Raw genomic sequence first — 17,448 nt, 5'->3', positions numbered from 1 at the left:
ACTTTTTTTAAAGTCTTTATTGAATTTGTTACAGTATTGCTTCTGTTTTATGGTTGTTTTGTCTTTTTTTTTTTGGCCGTGAGGCGTGTGGGAGATCTTAGCTACCTGACCAGGGATCAAACCCGCACCCCCTGCATTGGAAGGCAAAGTCTTAACCAGTGGACCACCAGGGAAGTCCCCAAACTCTTTAATTTAGTATTTGGAATAGTTTCTTGAACTGAAAGGGTCCTTGGGTCATCTATGAACTTCCTGTCTTCCAAAAAACTTCTTTAAATAATAATACCAAATAATGAAAGAAGTGAAATTAATCAGGACTTTACTTTTTACCTTTTTTTTTTAAACTTTTTTGCTTTTTCTTTGATCTTTATTCTTATATCTTTTCTTTTGTCACTAAGTTGGTTCTTTTACTGTAATGAAATAGTCCACTCAGTTCTTGTGAAGGAAAAGGCATGAAATGGCTTAGCACTTCATGTGGAAAAAGCAGAGGAATTAGGAATTAGCATTTCTCCTCTAATACAAGGGATAGTTAGAGCTAGGATATTTACCTAAGTCTCCTGGTGCAAAATCCAGGCTCATGCTGTAGAGGCAGTGTCATAGTGTTCTAATGCACTCAGTAAAGCAGTTTATCAACTTAAGTAAATTGATATACTCTGTCAGTAATATAAAATGAATACACAAATGTGTATCTTTTATTCCTAACAAATACTCGTTTATTAGGAAGGTTAACATGGCAAAGCTTTTATGCATTAGTCAGTCTTGACTTTCATCTAATAGCAGTAAACAATTCTTTTGCAGAAGTCTTGGGAAGGTAATAGATTTAACTCAAATTGACTAAAATGTCTACATGTACTGTGTGTTATGTTAAGGGAAATCATAAGTGAATTTATTATCTAGGATGTTTGTGTTGTAAATGATTATAAGTATTTTTTATTATTTTTGTAAATATAATGTATATAGCTGAAAATGTTTTGGAAAGGGAATCATGTCTTAATCACGTTTCTTATGTTATTAAAGTTTTGAGGACACGGTGTTTGTAAAGTACATGTTCAATAAAAAACTTAATAAGGAATAATTGGCTATTCATTTATTTAAGAAAAAGCTAAAGTAGAAAACAATCAGGAAGCAAAAAATAGCATTTAAAAATAAGGATATTTAAACTACCCTATATTTATTTTTTAAGTTATAATCCATATATCATATCACTGAGTCATGAGACCCAAGAAATATTTTATGATAATGTTTTCTTAATTATGTAAGTGTCTATGTAATAATTTAAGTGAGGTAAGAAGTGCCATTAGTTAGTGGTAAGTCACTTTAGAAAATGTTTAATTGTAACATATCTTGACAAGCTGTAGCAACTGAGGGTATGTCTTGTTAGCTGACCATATGACCTTAAATAAATTCTGCATTGCTATAATTTCGACACCTCTTTTAAAACTGTAATTACTGATATATTAATTGCTTGAAGGACAGCACTAGTCTTTGAGGTTACTTTTAGTTTTAAAAGCAATAATTGTTCTGGTTTTGCCTTGTTTATATTTGCAGTCATGTTTTAAGGAATTTTAAAAAACAGTATTATATTTCTTTATACAGTAATGAAAATTTGATGATTAAGTTATTATTAAACCAGTAATATTCAGACGTGAATACTAGTTAGCACTGAATGCTTTTTTTTAAAATAAATTTATTTATTTTATTTATTTATTTTTGGCTGCATTGGGTCTTCGTTGCTGCGTGCGGGCTTTCTCTAGTAGCCGCAAGCAGGGGCTACTCTTTGTTGCGGTGCGCGGGCTTCTCATCGCGGGGTCTTCTCTTGTTGCGGAGCACAGGCTCTAGGTGCGTGGGCTTCAGTAGTTGTGGCTCGCGGGCTCTAGAGCACAGGCTCAGTAGTTGTGGTGCACGGGCTTAGTTGCTCCGCGGCATGTTGGATCTTTCCGGACCAGGGCTCGAACCCGTCTCCCCTGCATTGGAAGGCAGATTCTTAACCACTGCGCCACCAGGGAAACACACACACCCTTTTTTTTTTAATACATGCTGAGTTTATAAACATTTATATATGCACAAAGGCCTATGGAAGGATTAAAAAAGTGAATCAAGCACTGAATGCTTGGGTTTCTAGATATGAAGAAAATATTTCACAAATTTGAAATGAATTATCTATTTTATCATGATTTAATAATCATATTTTTCATTTTATATATTTATATAAATTCAATATATTTTTAATTTATATTATCTTATACATGCAATACATTTTACATTTCCTAATACAAAGCAGTATTTTCTTCCAAAGTAGAAATTTGGTTACAGAGCAAATAAAACGATCTGTTGCTCATTTTCATTTCCTTCTCTTCCAGGCATTTCAGCAGTTCTCCTCTGCCAGGAGAATTGATTATGCTTTATATCTTTTTTAATGCCTTCATTCCTCGAACATTCCCACTGCTTAAATTAATATCATGTAGAATTAAAGAAGCCCTTTATCTCAACTGTCTGTAAATCAGTTGAGTGCTAAGTGGTTTGGGGAAACGGGGTCAGCACTTTTGGCTTATTTATGTTTGTAGAATACACTGCATCTGTTTCCAAATTGTTAACCCTCACAATTAGCAGTCCTGCCTGAGACATACTGGATTGTGGGACATAGGGAAAAGAGTTAAGAAGAAGAGGAAAGACACCTTTTTGCTTGTTTCTAAAGACACGTAATGACTAAGGTTATGAAAGAAAGAAAACTGAGGGGGAGTATCTCTAATATTGAACAGTTTTCTTTCTTCATTTTCCATATTGATCTTTGTAAGGTGATTTACCTTGGTGCAAAGTATATATACTTTTTCCTATAATAAAGCACAGCATCTTTAGAAAGGGAAAGACCAATTCTCTTTGCAGAATATTGATCCCTGCCCACCAGTATTGAAGACTGTAAATTAGATGTATATGATCAGGGTCCCTCTCCCCCACTGTTGACACATGTATCACATAGTCTCACACTGAATTCTATTTTTTCATTTTGTCTCAAAGCTTTGCAATACTCACTTTCTTTTATGTTAACTCATCTGTTTGGTTATCATTTTTTGAGAATTAATTTATTGGTATTCTTTTCTCTGTTAATAGTATAGAGGTTTCACAAATTCACACAGAAATGAAATTTTCAGTCCTCCTGCTTTGTTTTTATTTTTTCTTGTTCTTTAGACAATTTGACTATTTCTGAATTCTGGCAGCAATAAATAATTTTTCTAAAATGAAAGACTCATTTTATAGCCTTAGCACTTTCTCATTAAAGTTAAAATACTAGTCTCGAAGGTCTCAGAATAGTACATGATCCTGGTCCATCATGGATATCTGAGCATATTTTATGGAGTCCTCAGAACAGTATATTGCCAGTGTTGTAAATAGATGAGGTGCCCTTTATTTTGGGGTGTGTGTGTGTGTGTGTGTGTGTGTAAAAGGAATAGGTGTGCAGGTAATGATGTGTTATGTTTTGATAATTTTTTCACAGTGATTAATTGTGGGGATGTTTGTCATTACATGTTAAGCTCTTCTAGATAGAGTGTACTTTTTAAAATAGATGATATGCTTGTTAAATAAATGGATGTAAAATATTACTTTAAAAGGTTCTGTTTAAGACTTAGAATATGGTATACCCAATTTCAGGTTATGGTCTGATTCCAAAGAAGAAGCAGAGACACATATCTGAGATAGTACCAATGTCATTTGGAATTCTTTTTTTCTATTTCATGAATTTAAATGTGGTGCTTTTTACCCAACATAATCACCATTTAACATTTCTTGGATAACATAAAATTTGAAAGACTATGTATAGCTCACTACAGATTTTAAAATATGTAACCTGAAATCATTCCAAAGTATTTTAAGACAAATTTGGCAAAGCCTTTATTTTGTAAATAGCCTGGAACTTTGTGTAGGTTTTAAAATAATTTCAGAATTAGTTACAGATGATTTAAAGTTTGTCATTCTTTCCTGGGGGCAAAATATTTTAAGTCTTAAGACAGGCAGAGTACCACGATGCTGACCACATATTATTATGCAGTTTCCATTGTTTCTAGTCAAGTTGTTGTGGACTGCTCTGTAGCTAGATTTATTTTATTATCCAGGTCTCAATTTCGAAGTTTCTGATTTTAATTTTATTAACTACTTGATCAAGACATTTTGAATGTTCAAACATATGAGAATCTATCTTGTAGCATCCCCTGAGTATCACCATTCACAATTCAAATACTTATTTATATTCCTTTAGTATATATATTTATAGTATGATCTACTTAGTTATTCACTTGGTATTTTTTTCCTTACTAAAAAATAATATGAACCTAATAGTACGATGTGATCTGGTTCCAACTCTGTGTGAGCGTGTCCAACACTACAGGGGGGAGAAAAAAAGACTTGGAGGAAAAATAATAACAATGTTAATAGTGCATATTCCTAGGAGTAGCAAGATGGAAGGTGAATTATGACTGGTTTTGGTTTTTTCCTTTATATATTATATTTTCTAAGTTATTTTCAGTGAGACACTAGTACCTCTCTAATTAAAAGATAAATATTTTCAATTTGTTTTAAAACTAGATACTTAAAAAGAAGTCTGTATTATACTATCTATACTATCAAGTGCTAGTAGAATTGCAAAGTCAAAAATACAAGTCATAGGAACATATTTTCCATCAAATTGGCATCCCAGTAATGAATATTTATGAATGTTTTAATACTGAGTACATTTTTAATGCTATTTCACAAAGTATTTTATCTATAGCCACAATAAAAAAAATATAGTTTTATCTCATAAATTTATATTAACAATTTTTTTCTCTGGTAAATCAATAAAAGGAAAAAATTTAAAACAAATTTTGCTTTTAATTCTGAAATGTGAGTACTTTTATTTTTAAATAAAATATACTTGATTTAAAAATAACATATATAAGAATCACCAAGTGAAGATATGTACGTGTGTCCTGGGTCTTAACCATCAGAGATTTCTGATTAAGTTGGTCTGAAGTAGAAACCAGGAATCTGTATTTTATATCAGCACCCATATGACTCTGATGCAGATGGTCCAACAGACCATAGTAAATTGTTTATTGTCTTTTTATTCTGCAGTCAGATCTGTGGTCACCTTTAGTTCATTTTCCTAATTTTCCTAATTTAACACATTCTCTGTGGTCTCCAAGATATAATGCATACATCCCAGCAGTTGCACTGTACAGCCCACTAGTACAAGGGTGAGGGAAGAAAAAGTTAGAACTTGTATTTATATTTTTATCTCATTTCCTTAATTTCTACTTTTGTATGTTTTATAATGTACATAATTATTGATATAGTAGTATGTTATAATAAATACAAATATAAACATTTTTAAAAGGTAACCCTTATATAACATGTAAACTGTTCAACATGTTGGTCTCTGGGACACAGTATACGCTATTTATGATGCCATATTAACTGTTTTATATTTCAAATATTAACAGTAGATACCTTACTATCAAGTGACAATTAACTATATTTTTGTTTGTGTTTCTCCCTACCCACTTTTGTACCCATTTTCAGGTGATGCCTTTCCTTGGACAATCAGCTTGCATCATTTCAGCATATACACCCTTTTTGGAAAACAAGTGACACTTTGCCTAGTGGAACCTATGGGTTGTACCTCTACTCTAGCTGTTACATCTCAAAAACTACTCGCTACAGGACCTGATATGAGGCATTCATTTGTTGTCTGTCTGCATGTTGACCTAGAGTCACTTGAGATAAAATGCTCGAACCCCCAGGTTGGTACATTTGATTTATGAAAGGAAATTTAAAATAATGTGATTTAAGAACAATTGTTACTCATTTTGTTGAAGGGTTTCTCTTCTGTTAAGTGTCTTAAATTATTTTTAACAGGGCCATCAAGATCAGAATGGTTAGATTAAGTATTGCTTTGAAGTTCTCTCAAGTTTTGTAATTCAAACTCTTCTGAAAATGTAATGGTGGCAGCATAAATGCATCTTTTGGCTGATGGAATGAAATCAGTTGCAGATGTAAAGTTTTTTAAACGGTGAAGAACTACTTTACTGTCAGACTGGAAGAGTCTATTGAAGTGATCAAATGTAATTTCCGATCAGTTTCTCACTCAAAACTTCTTTTGTTCAACATGCAGTATTTAAAAGAAAAAAAGCACTGTTTACTCTTTTAAAAAGGCATTTTGTTAATCCTTTAACATTCCAGTTGGTATAGGCCAAACATGTTATATTCTACAGTTTTATAATTTAGTATGAATTCAGATCTCCTGGGTTTGTACAAATTATTAATTACATATAATTTAATACTTGTTTCTTTGACCTCAAGCAGACTCTTGTATATTTTCTACACAGATTATCAACGTTGAATAGTATTTGAAATTATATTTTTAAAACAATACTTTTTAGAGTTTTATTGGATCTGTTAGGTCAATGTCGATAAATCTTTGTTTATTCCAGCATTAGTGGTGACGAGCTAGTTTTTAAAGTGTGTTTTTTTAAGTGGGTTCAAATATTATTCATATGTTATAGAGCCTCCTTACTGAAACCATCCTCCTTCTTTCCCCTCTTCTCTCTGCCTTGCTCCATCTACTGTATACTCTACAGTTTGGTTTAACTTTCATATATATTTGTGCATTTTGAAAAGATCAGACCTGCTAATTTAATCTCGGTGATGGCCTTATTAAAAAATACATACAGTTAGAATTATGATGAGGCAGTTATACTAAACTAATAGCTTATCCACCATTATAAAAATAATTTCTTTTATAATCAGTAGTAAATTCTTTTGAACAATAGTAAATATTCCATATTAATGGCCATTTGCCATTCTATTATGACCCATAGTAGTATAGAAGAGAATAATTATGAAATGGCTTAACTCCTCTTAGATTATTCTTTGAATGCTACTGCTGCTGGTTGTTGAAATGCATTTCCTAGAGGAAGGAAAACTTGTTGGTTGAATTGTGTCTCCAACAAAAGATATGTTGAATTCCTAACTTGTAGTATCTGATCATGTGACCTTATCTGTTAATAGGATCATTACAGAGGTAATCAAGTTAAAATGAATTCATTAGGGTGAGCCCTCATCGAGTTGACTGATAGCCTTATAAAAAGGGAAATTTGGAAGTAGATAGTCACAGAGGGAAGTTGATGTGAAGATACACAGGGAGAGTGCCATGTGAATAGAGGCAGAGATTGGACTGATACAGCTGCAAGCCAAAGAACACAAGGATTGCTGGCTACCTCCAGAAGAACCAGAGGCAACGAAGGATTCTCCTGAGTCCCAGAGCATGGCCCTGCTATTACCTTGAGTAGGGACTCTCTAATCTCCAGAACCATGAAACTATAAGTTTCTGTTGTTTTAAGCCACCCAGTTTATGGCACTTTTATATGGCAGCTCTAGCAAACAGATTATAGAGAAACAGATTCACCTTCTTTACATCCTTTATCACAGAAGCTGTTAAAAGGGAAAAAATAGATTTAGTTCTGTCATAGCAGCAGAAGCCCATCTCAGCCCATCAGTCCCACTGATTATTCTATATACGCTGGGGAAAAAAAGCAAAAACTAACAACATAAATGAATGTTCCCAATTTGGTTTTTAAATAATTGAATTGCAAAAAAGACTTTAAAACAGCTATTATAATTTTTTTTATGAGGTGTAAAGGAAAGCAACACTGAATGAAAAACGTAAGAATTCTCAATGGAGAAGTAAAGTATAAAAACAGTCAAATGGGGCTTCCCTGGTGGCGCAGTGGTTGAGAGTCCTCCTGCCGATGCAGGGGACACAGGTTCGTGCCCCGGTCTGGGAAGATCCCACATGCCGTGGAGCGGCTAGGCCCGTGAGCCATGGCTGCTGAGCCTGCACATACAGAGCCTGTGCTCCGCAATGGGAGAGGCCACAACAGTGAGAGGCCTGCGTACCACAAAAAAATCACAAAAAAAACAATCAAATGGAATTTGAGAATTGGAAATACAATACCTGAAAGAAAAAACCATACCTACGGTCTTAGAGGTGACCTGCATGTGATAGAAGAGTCATTGAACTTGAACATTGTGCATAGAAATTATTAAATTTGGAAAACAGAAAAGATATTAAAAATAGGATCGAATCTTCATTGGTTGTGGGACGGAATGTTCAAATATATGTGTAATTGGAATTCCAGAAGATAAGGAAAAAAAGCTGGGGCCAGAAAAATATTAACAAATAATTGTACAAATTTCCCAAATTTGCAGAAAGAGATAGGCTTTTACATATTCATGAAGTTTACCCAGTCCCAAGCATGTTTATCTTGGACACGTTGTGATTAAAATACTAAAAACCAAGGATAAATTTTTAAAAAATCTTGAAAGCAGCTGCAAGAAGATACATTATATATGGCTTAATTTGAATGAGTGCCGATTTCTCATTAAAAACCGTAGAGGACATGGGACTTCCGTGGTGGTCCAGCGGTTAAGACTCTGCTCTCCCAATGCAGGGGGCCCAGGTTCAATCCCTGGTCAGGTAACTAGATCCTGCATGCTACAACCAAAGATCCCGCATGTGACAACGAAGATCCCGCGTGTGGCAATGAAGATTCTGCTTGCTGCAACTAAGGCCCAGCGCAGCCAAATAAATAAGTAAATATTAAAAAAACAAACAAAAAACCCCACAGAGGACAGAAGACATTAGAACAATATCTTTAAAATGCTAACAGAAAAACACTGTCAAGACAGTGTGCATGTCTCACAGAAATTAAAGTGAAATAAAGACACTGTACATGAAAGAAAACTAGGAAAATTGTCACCAGCACCTCTACTTTACAAGAAATACTGAAGGAAGTTCTACAAGTTAAAAGGGAGTGGTACCAAATGAAAACTTGGATCTTCAGAAATAAAGGAAAACCAACAGAAATGATAAATAGCTTGATAAATCTTTTTTTTTAACTATTTAAAAAAATATGTATGACTGTGGAAAGCAAAAGCCGTAACACTGTCTGCTAGACCTTTCAGTGTATGTGGATTTAATATACAAGACAACTTGAGACTTCCCTGGTGGCGCAGTGGTTAAGAATCCACCTGCCAATGCAGGGGACACAGGTTCGAGCCCTGGTCCAGGGAGATCCTGCATGCTGTGGAGCAACTAAGCCCGTGTGCCACAACTGCTGAGCCTGTGCTCTGTAGCGTACGAGCCACAACTACTGAGCCCACGTGCCACAACTATTGAAGCCCATGCACCTAGAGCCAGTGCTCCACAACAAGAGAAGCCACCGCAATGAGAAGCCCGTGCACCACAAGGAAGAGTAGCTCACTGCAATTAGAGAAAGCCTGTGAGCAGCAACGAAGACCCAACACAGCCAAAAAAAAAGACAACTTCATCATCAAGGTTAGTGGGGAATGGGCTAAGGGGACCGAGTGGTTGTCAGATTTCTAAATATCTCATGAAGTGGTACAGTATAAATTTAAAAGTAGACTGTGAAAGTTTTTCTACATATATTATAATTTCCTAGAATAACTACTAAAAAAAAAGCAAAAATACAGAGATATAACCAAAATGCCAATAGATGAATTAAAATGAAATACTAAGAAGTATTCAAATAATCTAAAGAAGTGAAGAAGTGGTAACGGAGTTAAATAAAACAGAGGATGGAAACAGAAAACAAAAAATAAAATTGTAGAGCTGATCCTGCCTTAGCAAGAATTACATTAAATGTTATGATCCTAACTGGGAGTGTTTAGACCAGGATTCAGCAAACTAAGGCTTGCAGATAAATTTGGCCACATGCTTTTTTTCACATACTGTGTAAGGTTACCATCATGCTACAACCACAGAATTAAGTAACAGCAAGGGAGAACACTATGTTGCTCACAAAGTCTAGAATATTTACTATCTGACCATTTACAGAAAGTCTTCTGACCCCTGGTCCAACTGCTCCTATTAGGGTAGGAATAAAGCAAGACTCTGCATACGTTGCCTAAAAGAGAAGCACTTAAAATATAAAGAAACAATATAAATAAATGCATAGGAAAAAATACACCATACAAACAGCATAAGAAGGATGGACTTATTTATTTTAATATCAAATAAAATAGACAAAAAGAAAAAGTATTACCAGAGATAAAGAAGGACATGAAAGAAAAATGGACAGAATTAAAGGAAAAAACAGGTAATTCTATTCAATCATATTAGGAAATTTTTATACCATCTCTCTCAGTGGTTGTAAAACAACTAGATGAAAAATAAATAATTGGAGATATAGAATATATGAAAAATACTGTGAACTCACCTTGACCTAATTGATGTTTATAGAACACTGTATTCAACAACCACGGAATGCACATTTTTTCAGGTGTACATGGTCTCATTAGATTAAGAGAATTAAAATCAGTAAAGTATATTATCTAACCATAGTCAAATTATATTAGAAATCAATAATAACTAGGAAAACTGTAAATATCTGGACATTAAATAATAACTCATATCTGAGAAACCAGATATCACACTTAATTGTAAAATATTGAACTTTTTCCCACTAAGATCAAGAAAAAGCCCAGAATGCCTCCTTCTATCACCTGTTCTTTGTCATATTGGCCATCTTAGCCATTGCAATTAACCAAGCAAAAGAAATAAAAGACACAAAGATAAGAAAAGAAGTGAAACTCTCCCTATTTTCATATGATCAAATATTTTACAGAAGATCCTGGAGGAGTTAAGAAACTATTACTAGAACTAATAAACTTATTATGGTTGTAGGAGACAAGATAAATATATAAAAACCAATTGTATTTTTCTGTACTAGCAGCTAACAACTGGAAAATGGAATGAATCAGTTCCATTTATATTGGTGCCAACAAACATACAGAAATGAATTTAACAAAAGATGTCCAAGACCTCTACCCTGAAAACCACAAAACATTGCTGAGAGAACTTGCACATCTAACTGGAGCAAGATACCTGTTCATAGATTAGGAGATTCAATATTGTTAAGATGGCAGCTGTCCCCAAATTGATCTAGATATTGGGCATAATCAAGTTTAAAAACATTTTCTCCTCGAAAGACACATTAAGATAGCAGAAAGCCAGACACTTGGAAAAAGTATTAGCAACACATTTACCAAACTGTTAGCAGAATATTTATGGAATTCTTTCTGCTTGGTAACCTGAAGACAAAGAACAATAAATAAAATAACATGAATACAAATAATGGGGAAAAGATTAGAACCACACAAGATGTGTGACTGGTCAGTCAACACATGAAAAGATACTCAACATCATTATTCATCAGGAAAAAACAAAATAAAACATGAAAACATACCACTACATACCTATTAGATTAGCTATAATTTAAAAGATGGAGTATTATGAACCAACTAGAACTCTGTATACTACTGATGGGAATGTAAAAATTACATAACAGCTTTGGAAACAACTTTGAAGTTCCTGGAGGGGGGGAAAAACATACGACCCAGCCATTCTTCCCTAAGTATTTCTTCAGGGAAACAAAAATGTATATCCACTCAGAGACTTTTACATGGATGTATTTAACAGCTTTATTTGTGTAGCCAAAAACTAAACATAACCCAAATGTTCATCAGTAAGTGAATTTAACAAGTTAAACAAATTATGGCTTATCCATACAATGTAATACTATTCAGCCATAAAAAAGACTGAGTTATTGATAAAATGCAAGATCATGAAAAAATATTGCAGTCATTACACTGAGTGAAGGAAGCCAGACCAAAAAAGAGTACTTACTGTATAATTCCATTTATATAAAATGTTATAATGTGTAAACTACTACATTGTGACAGAAAGTAGGTTCCTGGTTGCCTGGAGGCAGGGCAGGGAGAGGGAAGGAGAAGGGGGTGGTAGGAAGGATAGACTACAAAGGGATATGAAGAAACTTTTGAGGATAATAAGAAAAAAATTTTTATTCATAGTTTTATATTTAGTAGTAGCTCAGTTCCTATATAATAGACAGCTAACTACTACTTGGAGTTACCTACCAGAGACCTTATATTTTAGAGACTTATTTTAGGAGTCATTATAGCCTTGGGAGGATTGTCCTACTCCACATGTTCTGGTTATCCATAGCTATCCCAGCTGAGAATAAATTCTGTTCCCATTATGATTTTAGCCTGGGACTCCACTATTATTAATCTTTAAAAAAATTTTTTTCTTTTACTTTGAGATACTCAATAGTATGGTGATTTCTGTTGAGTCTTACTAAATGTAGGACTGTGGCTCAAAACTAGAGCTCTGGGATATCTTCTTTAGATATTCACCTTATTTAGAACTAAGCTCAGGTTTTGTTGTTCTTGTTTAAATATAAACCAGTTCTAAGCCAAGTCATCACATAAATAGAACTTATGTTTGGCCTGGTATTACCTTCTTATGTCTGCTCCTTCCTTTTGTCCTTTCCTTGATCACTTGATTCCCACGGGCTCCTTGCTGCTTCTCCCCAAATACCAAGGGCCTTTTTTTTTTTTCTTTCCTGAGAATTAAACCAAGATTGAATGAACCTCATGCCCTGAGAATCCCTTTGCACCCAAAGTGTAATGAATTTTATTTATTCACTTAATTCTACTTTATCTTCTTCATAAGTCCTGATAAACCAACTTCTGTAAAATTGTTAGCACCTGCTATATCCAAAGTTGATCACCAGGTTGTTGGGAAGTTTAAGTGAGATAGTTATGAAAATACTTTGCAAACTCTCAAATGGTATATGAATGTCATTTTGTTAGTTTAGATTGACTCTGATATAAAATGTGAGATCCTCTATGTAAATTGGTATGAATATCCCTGGTGGAATGTAACAGTATTCCTGAAGGGACAGGAAGTCACAAAACAATATAGGACTCTGAAGAATCAACATGTACTCAAAGAAAAAAGTAAGGAGTAAGTATTCTTTTATATCCTTGTGTGCCAGATTAACCTAAATTTTAATGGTAAGACATGAGACTCCAAATTTCTTTTTTGTAAGTGGTTGCTTTAGCCTTCCAGACTCCCTCTGGGTTCTGTCAAAATTACAAAGGATGACTTGATTTTTTTTTTTCCTAAGTGAATTCAGCAGATATTTATTGAGTGCTACATGTAGGCCAGAAATGAGGGGAGAAAAATTAATAAGATAAATACATGAAGAAGGCCATGCCTACACACATCATAATCCAACTGTTGAAAGCCACAGATAAAGAGCATATCTTGACGGTATCATGAGAAAAAAATGACACATTACATGCAAGAGAACCAAGATTTTGTTAGCTTACTTCTCATAAGAAACTGTAGTGATCAAAAGAACAACATCTTTAAATCGTGAAAATTAAGAAAATTAAAAGCCTCTCAACCCAAAATTCTAAGTAAAAAAATATATAACATTTATGAATGAAGACAAAATAAAGACATTTTTCGTGTGAAAGAATCTGTCACCAGTAGGACTGCACTACAAGAAATCCTAAAGGTAGTCCTTCATGCTGAAGGGAAATGAAACCAGGTGTTTGAGCAACTTTTCAAATGTTTATTGGCTGTTGAGTTTGCTCTTTTGTGAATTGACAGTTCATGTTGTTTACATTAATTTGTATTTTCCTGATTATTAATAAGGATGAACAGATTTTTCAGTGTTTATTGGCCAGTGAATTTGCTTTTTTATGGTTGATATTTCATATCATTTACTTAATTTTTCTATTAAATTTCTTAGCAATTTGAAGAGCCTCCCTTATATTCTATAAATACAAACCCTGTATCTGTAATGCAGTTATTTGCCTTTAAACTTTATGGCATCTTTGGCCAAAAACGTTTAATCTTCCTTAGTGAAATATATCTATATGTCTCTTTTTATTTTCTGGGTGTCCTGCCTTATAGTGTATCGTGGGCCCAAATATCCATGTGCATATAAGTTCCTAAAATTTCTTTTACTATTTTTATTTTTCCTTTTAAGATTAATGACCCAAAATAAACCTCTTTCTTGTGAGTGGTTTCTCACTGATTAATCTGGGGGCTTTTTTGTTTCTTATTTGTGTTTTTTGTGAAGTACTTCTTATCCTTTTTTGTGCCATGGACTTCTTTGAGAATGTGATAAAAGCCTTTTCCCCAGAACAATGTATATGCCCACTAAATTTCACATACACTGTCAGAAGCTTTATGAACTTTGGATTATAGCCAGTGTATAAGCTTGATTCCATTCAAGTAATTCCTACTTCAGTACCATTCTTTTGTTTATTCGTTAGAGTGACGTCAGAAGTGTTTGCTCTTGTAAGCAATTAATTTGGTTCTTTATTGCTCAGAGCCCTCAAGTAGTTTATATAGTCTAAAATATAGTGCAAGCTCTATATGTAGGGCAGGCCTAGACCAAATTTATTGTCATGTCTGACATTGTTGTAGATCTCTGTATCAACTATAGAGACCTAAATCGCTGTGTCAGTTCCTGGAACTCACTGCCATTAAAAGCCTTAGACGCTGTAAGTATTTAACCTGGTTGAATATTCAGAGAATTTGTTCCTAGGAGTGATTTGCACCAACCTTGCCTTTTATCTTAAGTGTTTTACTAAAGTTACCCAATTCCCTTTAATGTCTTTAGGCACTAGTCTCTCAGACCTTAAAAATTGTGTTCATTCCAAAATTAAATGAATCTTCTTTAATAAGGAATCTTCTTTAATATAATAAAATTTTAATTTCCCCCTACCAATAAACTGATACATTTTGTCTACCTATAAGGCATTCCCCAAAACATAAAAGTATCTTTGCATTTTTGGGTTTTAAGTTGTAAAACTAGAGAAATAATGTTTTTTATGCTCCTTTTCTATCCATTTTGTCATAGTTTTTATTGCTGTAAGTTCAGTTTTCACCAAGCTAATGGAATTTGGCATTACTGTCTAAGAACATAAGCATTCAGTTCGGACAAAACTGGATTTGTAGTCTTAGACAAATCACCCATTTTTAATTTCTCTGAGCTCCTGATTTTTATTTTTATCTTTTAAACAAAAGTAGACTGGGCTTCCCTGGTGGCGCAGTGGTTGAGAGTCTGCTTGCCGATGCAGGGGACATGGGTTCGTGCCCCGGTCCGGGAAGATTAAAAAAAAAAAAAAAAAAAAAAAGACTAAGTGTAATACTCTGTATGAAAAGGATGTTTTTGTTTTTGGCAAAAACTCTTTCTTTTGAAACTGAATTTTAATGATTAGTAACAACCTGTGTGCCAAATGAAATAGCCTTTCTAAACTCATATTCACTTAGAGCTCTTTTTTGTTCAACATGGATCAGTAATTGCTTGTTGAAGTTCCATTCCTGCTTGGTTTCCATTGACATTGTGTATCCATGGTTTTTCTTCTTCATGTCTACCTTTCTGTTTTCTCTTCTATCTGACTCTCCTAATATGCTACAAAACTTGTCATGGCCCCTTTGTCATGTCTTGTTCATTTCCTGTACTTGGCTATTGCTCTTGGTATTCTTATGACTGGAATGGCTTTTTGCACCCACTTAAATCCTATCTATCCTTCAAGAATGTATTTCCTTGAGGTGTGTCTCAGCCTCTCCAGTCCAATTAAGTCTTCTTTCTGATTGGTTATAAGAGTAAATGAGAAAATGTATGTGCAGTTAATTTTTCAACAGTAAAATATTACTTTTTAATATTTAATATCTTGCCTATCCAATCAGTATTTGATATGCAAAATATTATTGATATTCAATCACCTTCATACATAACCCATATAAAGCTGCCTCATGTGGTGCTCATTTTTTAGAGATCTTTTTAAAAAGTTTTATTGGGGTTGACATAAATACAATAAACTGCACATGTTTAGATTATCTAATTTGATAAGGTTTGACTATGTATACCCATGAAATCATCTTCACAATCAAGATAATGCATTAATCCATCATCCTCAAAAGTTTCTTTGTGCCCCTTTGTAATCCTTCCTTTTACTCCTCCCCCAATCCCAGGCAATCACTGATACTGTCATTATTGATTAATTTTCATTTGCTAGTATTCTGTATAAATGGAATCATACAGTTTGCATTCTCTCTCTCTCTCTCTCTCTTGCCTAGCTTCCTTGATTCAGCATAATAATTTTGGGGTTAATCCTTGGTTTCGCATGAATCTTTAATTTATTTTTATTGCTAAGTATTCTGTTGTACTGTTGGTTAACTTATTGGTTAACATTTGAGATTTTTTCCAGTTTTAGACTATTACAAATAAAACTTCTATGAACATTTTTATATAGGTCTTTGTGTGGACATAGATTTTAATTCTTCTTGGGGAAACACTTAGGAAATGGCTCATTCACGTGGTAGGTATATGTTTTTTTCAGAAATGGCCAAACTGTATTCTAAATTTTGCATTCCATCAGAGTAAATGAGAGTTTTAGCTGCTCTGCATCTTTACTGATACTTGGTCTGGTTATGCTTTTTAATTTCAGACGTCTTAATAGGTGGGTAGTGGTAGCTCATTGTGGCTTTAGTTGGCATGGTTTTCAGTACAGCTTGAAGGATAAGAGTTGAACATTTATCTTCAACATTTTTGCCTTATTTTTTAAAACCTCTGAATTTGTGAAGTCTGGATTCTGTGATAGCAGCTTTCTTCTTTGAAAATAATAATACGTTTAAAGTTTATGTCAGTGTTTGCTTGGCATGCTGAATACACAGTGTACTTGGTGACATTCATATACAATTTTTTAACGGTAACGGTTAAAGGAAACCAGAAGTAGTGACAATAAAAGCGGCATCAATTCTCTTAGGTAAATAAACCTTATGCCTTTGAAAGTATTTAGAAACTGTTTATGCTTTCCTTATTTGTCAGTTCTAATTGTTTAAGAAAAAGTAAAATAATCTTTTTAAAAATTTGGTTTGGAACAAAATGGTTTCGTTTTAGAAAACACTCATGATTATGAAAGACAAAAGAATATGAACTAAAATCTTTCTAAGAGCTTTTTTGTAGGCTCTCTAGCCATTAGATTTTTTTTTAAACAAAAAGAGCTATAACCTGAGATTTGAGACTTCATCACACAAAAAGCAGGAGAAAACTGTAACCCATATACTGTTTTATATCAAATAAGGATTGACAACACTGTTTTTAGGCATCTGTTCTGCCCACATAAGAAGCCAGCTTTATCATCTGGATGTGTCCTGGGGCTGAAACTTCTTATAAATATGAGAATTTCTTTCTTTCTTTTTTTTTTTTTTTAATGGCAAGCAGAATATGGTATCCAGCTGTGGATTTGCTTATACATTGTGTTTGCATTTTTCCCCCTAGGCTTGTTTTATACAGTATATGGCAATATGTTGTCATACAGATTCCATGATTAATGCTTATTTATGAAATCTTATGTAAATATCTTAGAACTTAGTCAAACAACGTGCAAGTTAAACAATTTTTTTTTCTGAATATTGGAATGACAAATCTGAGGGGAATAGTAGGTTGGATAGTTTATGTTCTTTATCTATAGAAAAGTCTCATATGTAACATTTTCCTTTTACTA

General features: G+C 33.7%; 1 protein-coding gene across 1 annotated transcript in view; it reads left to right on the top strand.

Annotated features, from left to right (window-relative positions):
- The window catches only part of VPS13B (vacuolar protein sorting 13 homolog B), an 816,084-nt gene that overhangs the window by 397,256 nt on the left and 401,380 nt on the right, over positions 1–17,448 (top strand). Inside the window, exon 24 of the mRNA XM_024756522.1 lies at positions 5,551–5,771. Within this exon, the coding sequence (XP_024612290.1) occupies positions 5,551–5,771 (221 nt within the window). The remainder of the gene's footprint in view (positions 1–5,550; positions 5,772–17,448) is intronic.

Source organism: Neophocaena asiaeorientalis, unplaced genomic scaffold, assembly GCF_003031525.2.
Source record: "Neophocaena asiaeorientalis asiaeorientalis breed wild unplaced genomic scaffold, Neophocaena_asiaeorientalis_V1.1 scaffold29, whole genome shotgun sequence".
NCBI classification, from domain to species: domain Eukaryota; kingdom Metazoa; phylum Chordata; class Mammalia; order Artiodactyla; family Phocoenidae; genus Neophocaena; species Neophocaena asiaeorientalis.
Note: the sequence above shows the minus strand (reverse complement) of the source record. Positions and strands in the feature narration are given on the sequence as shown.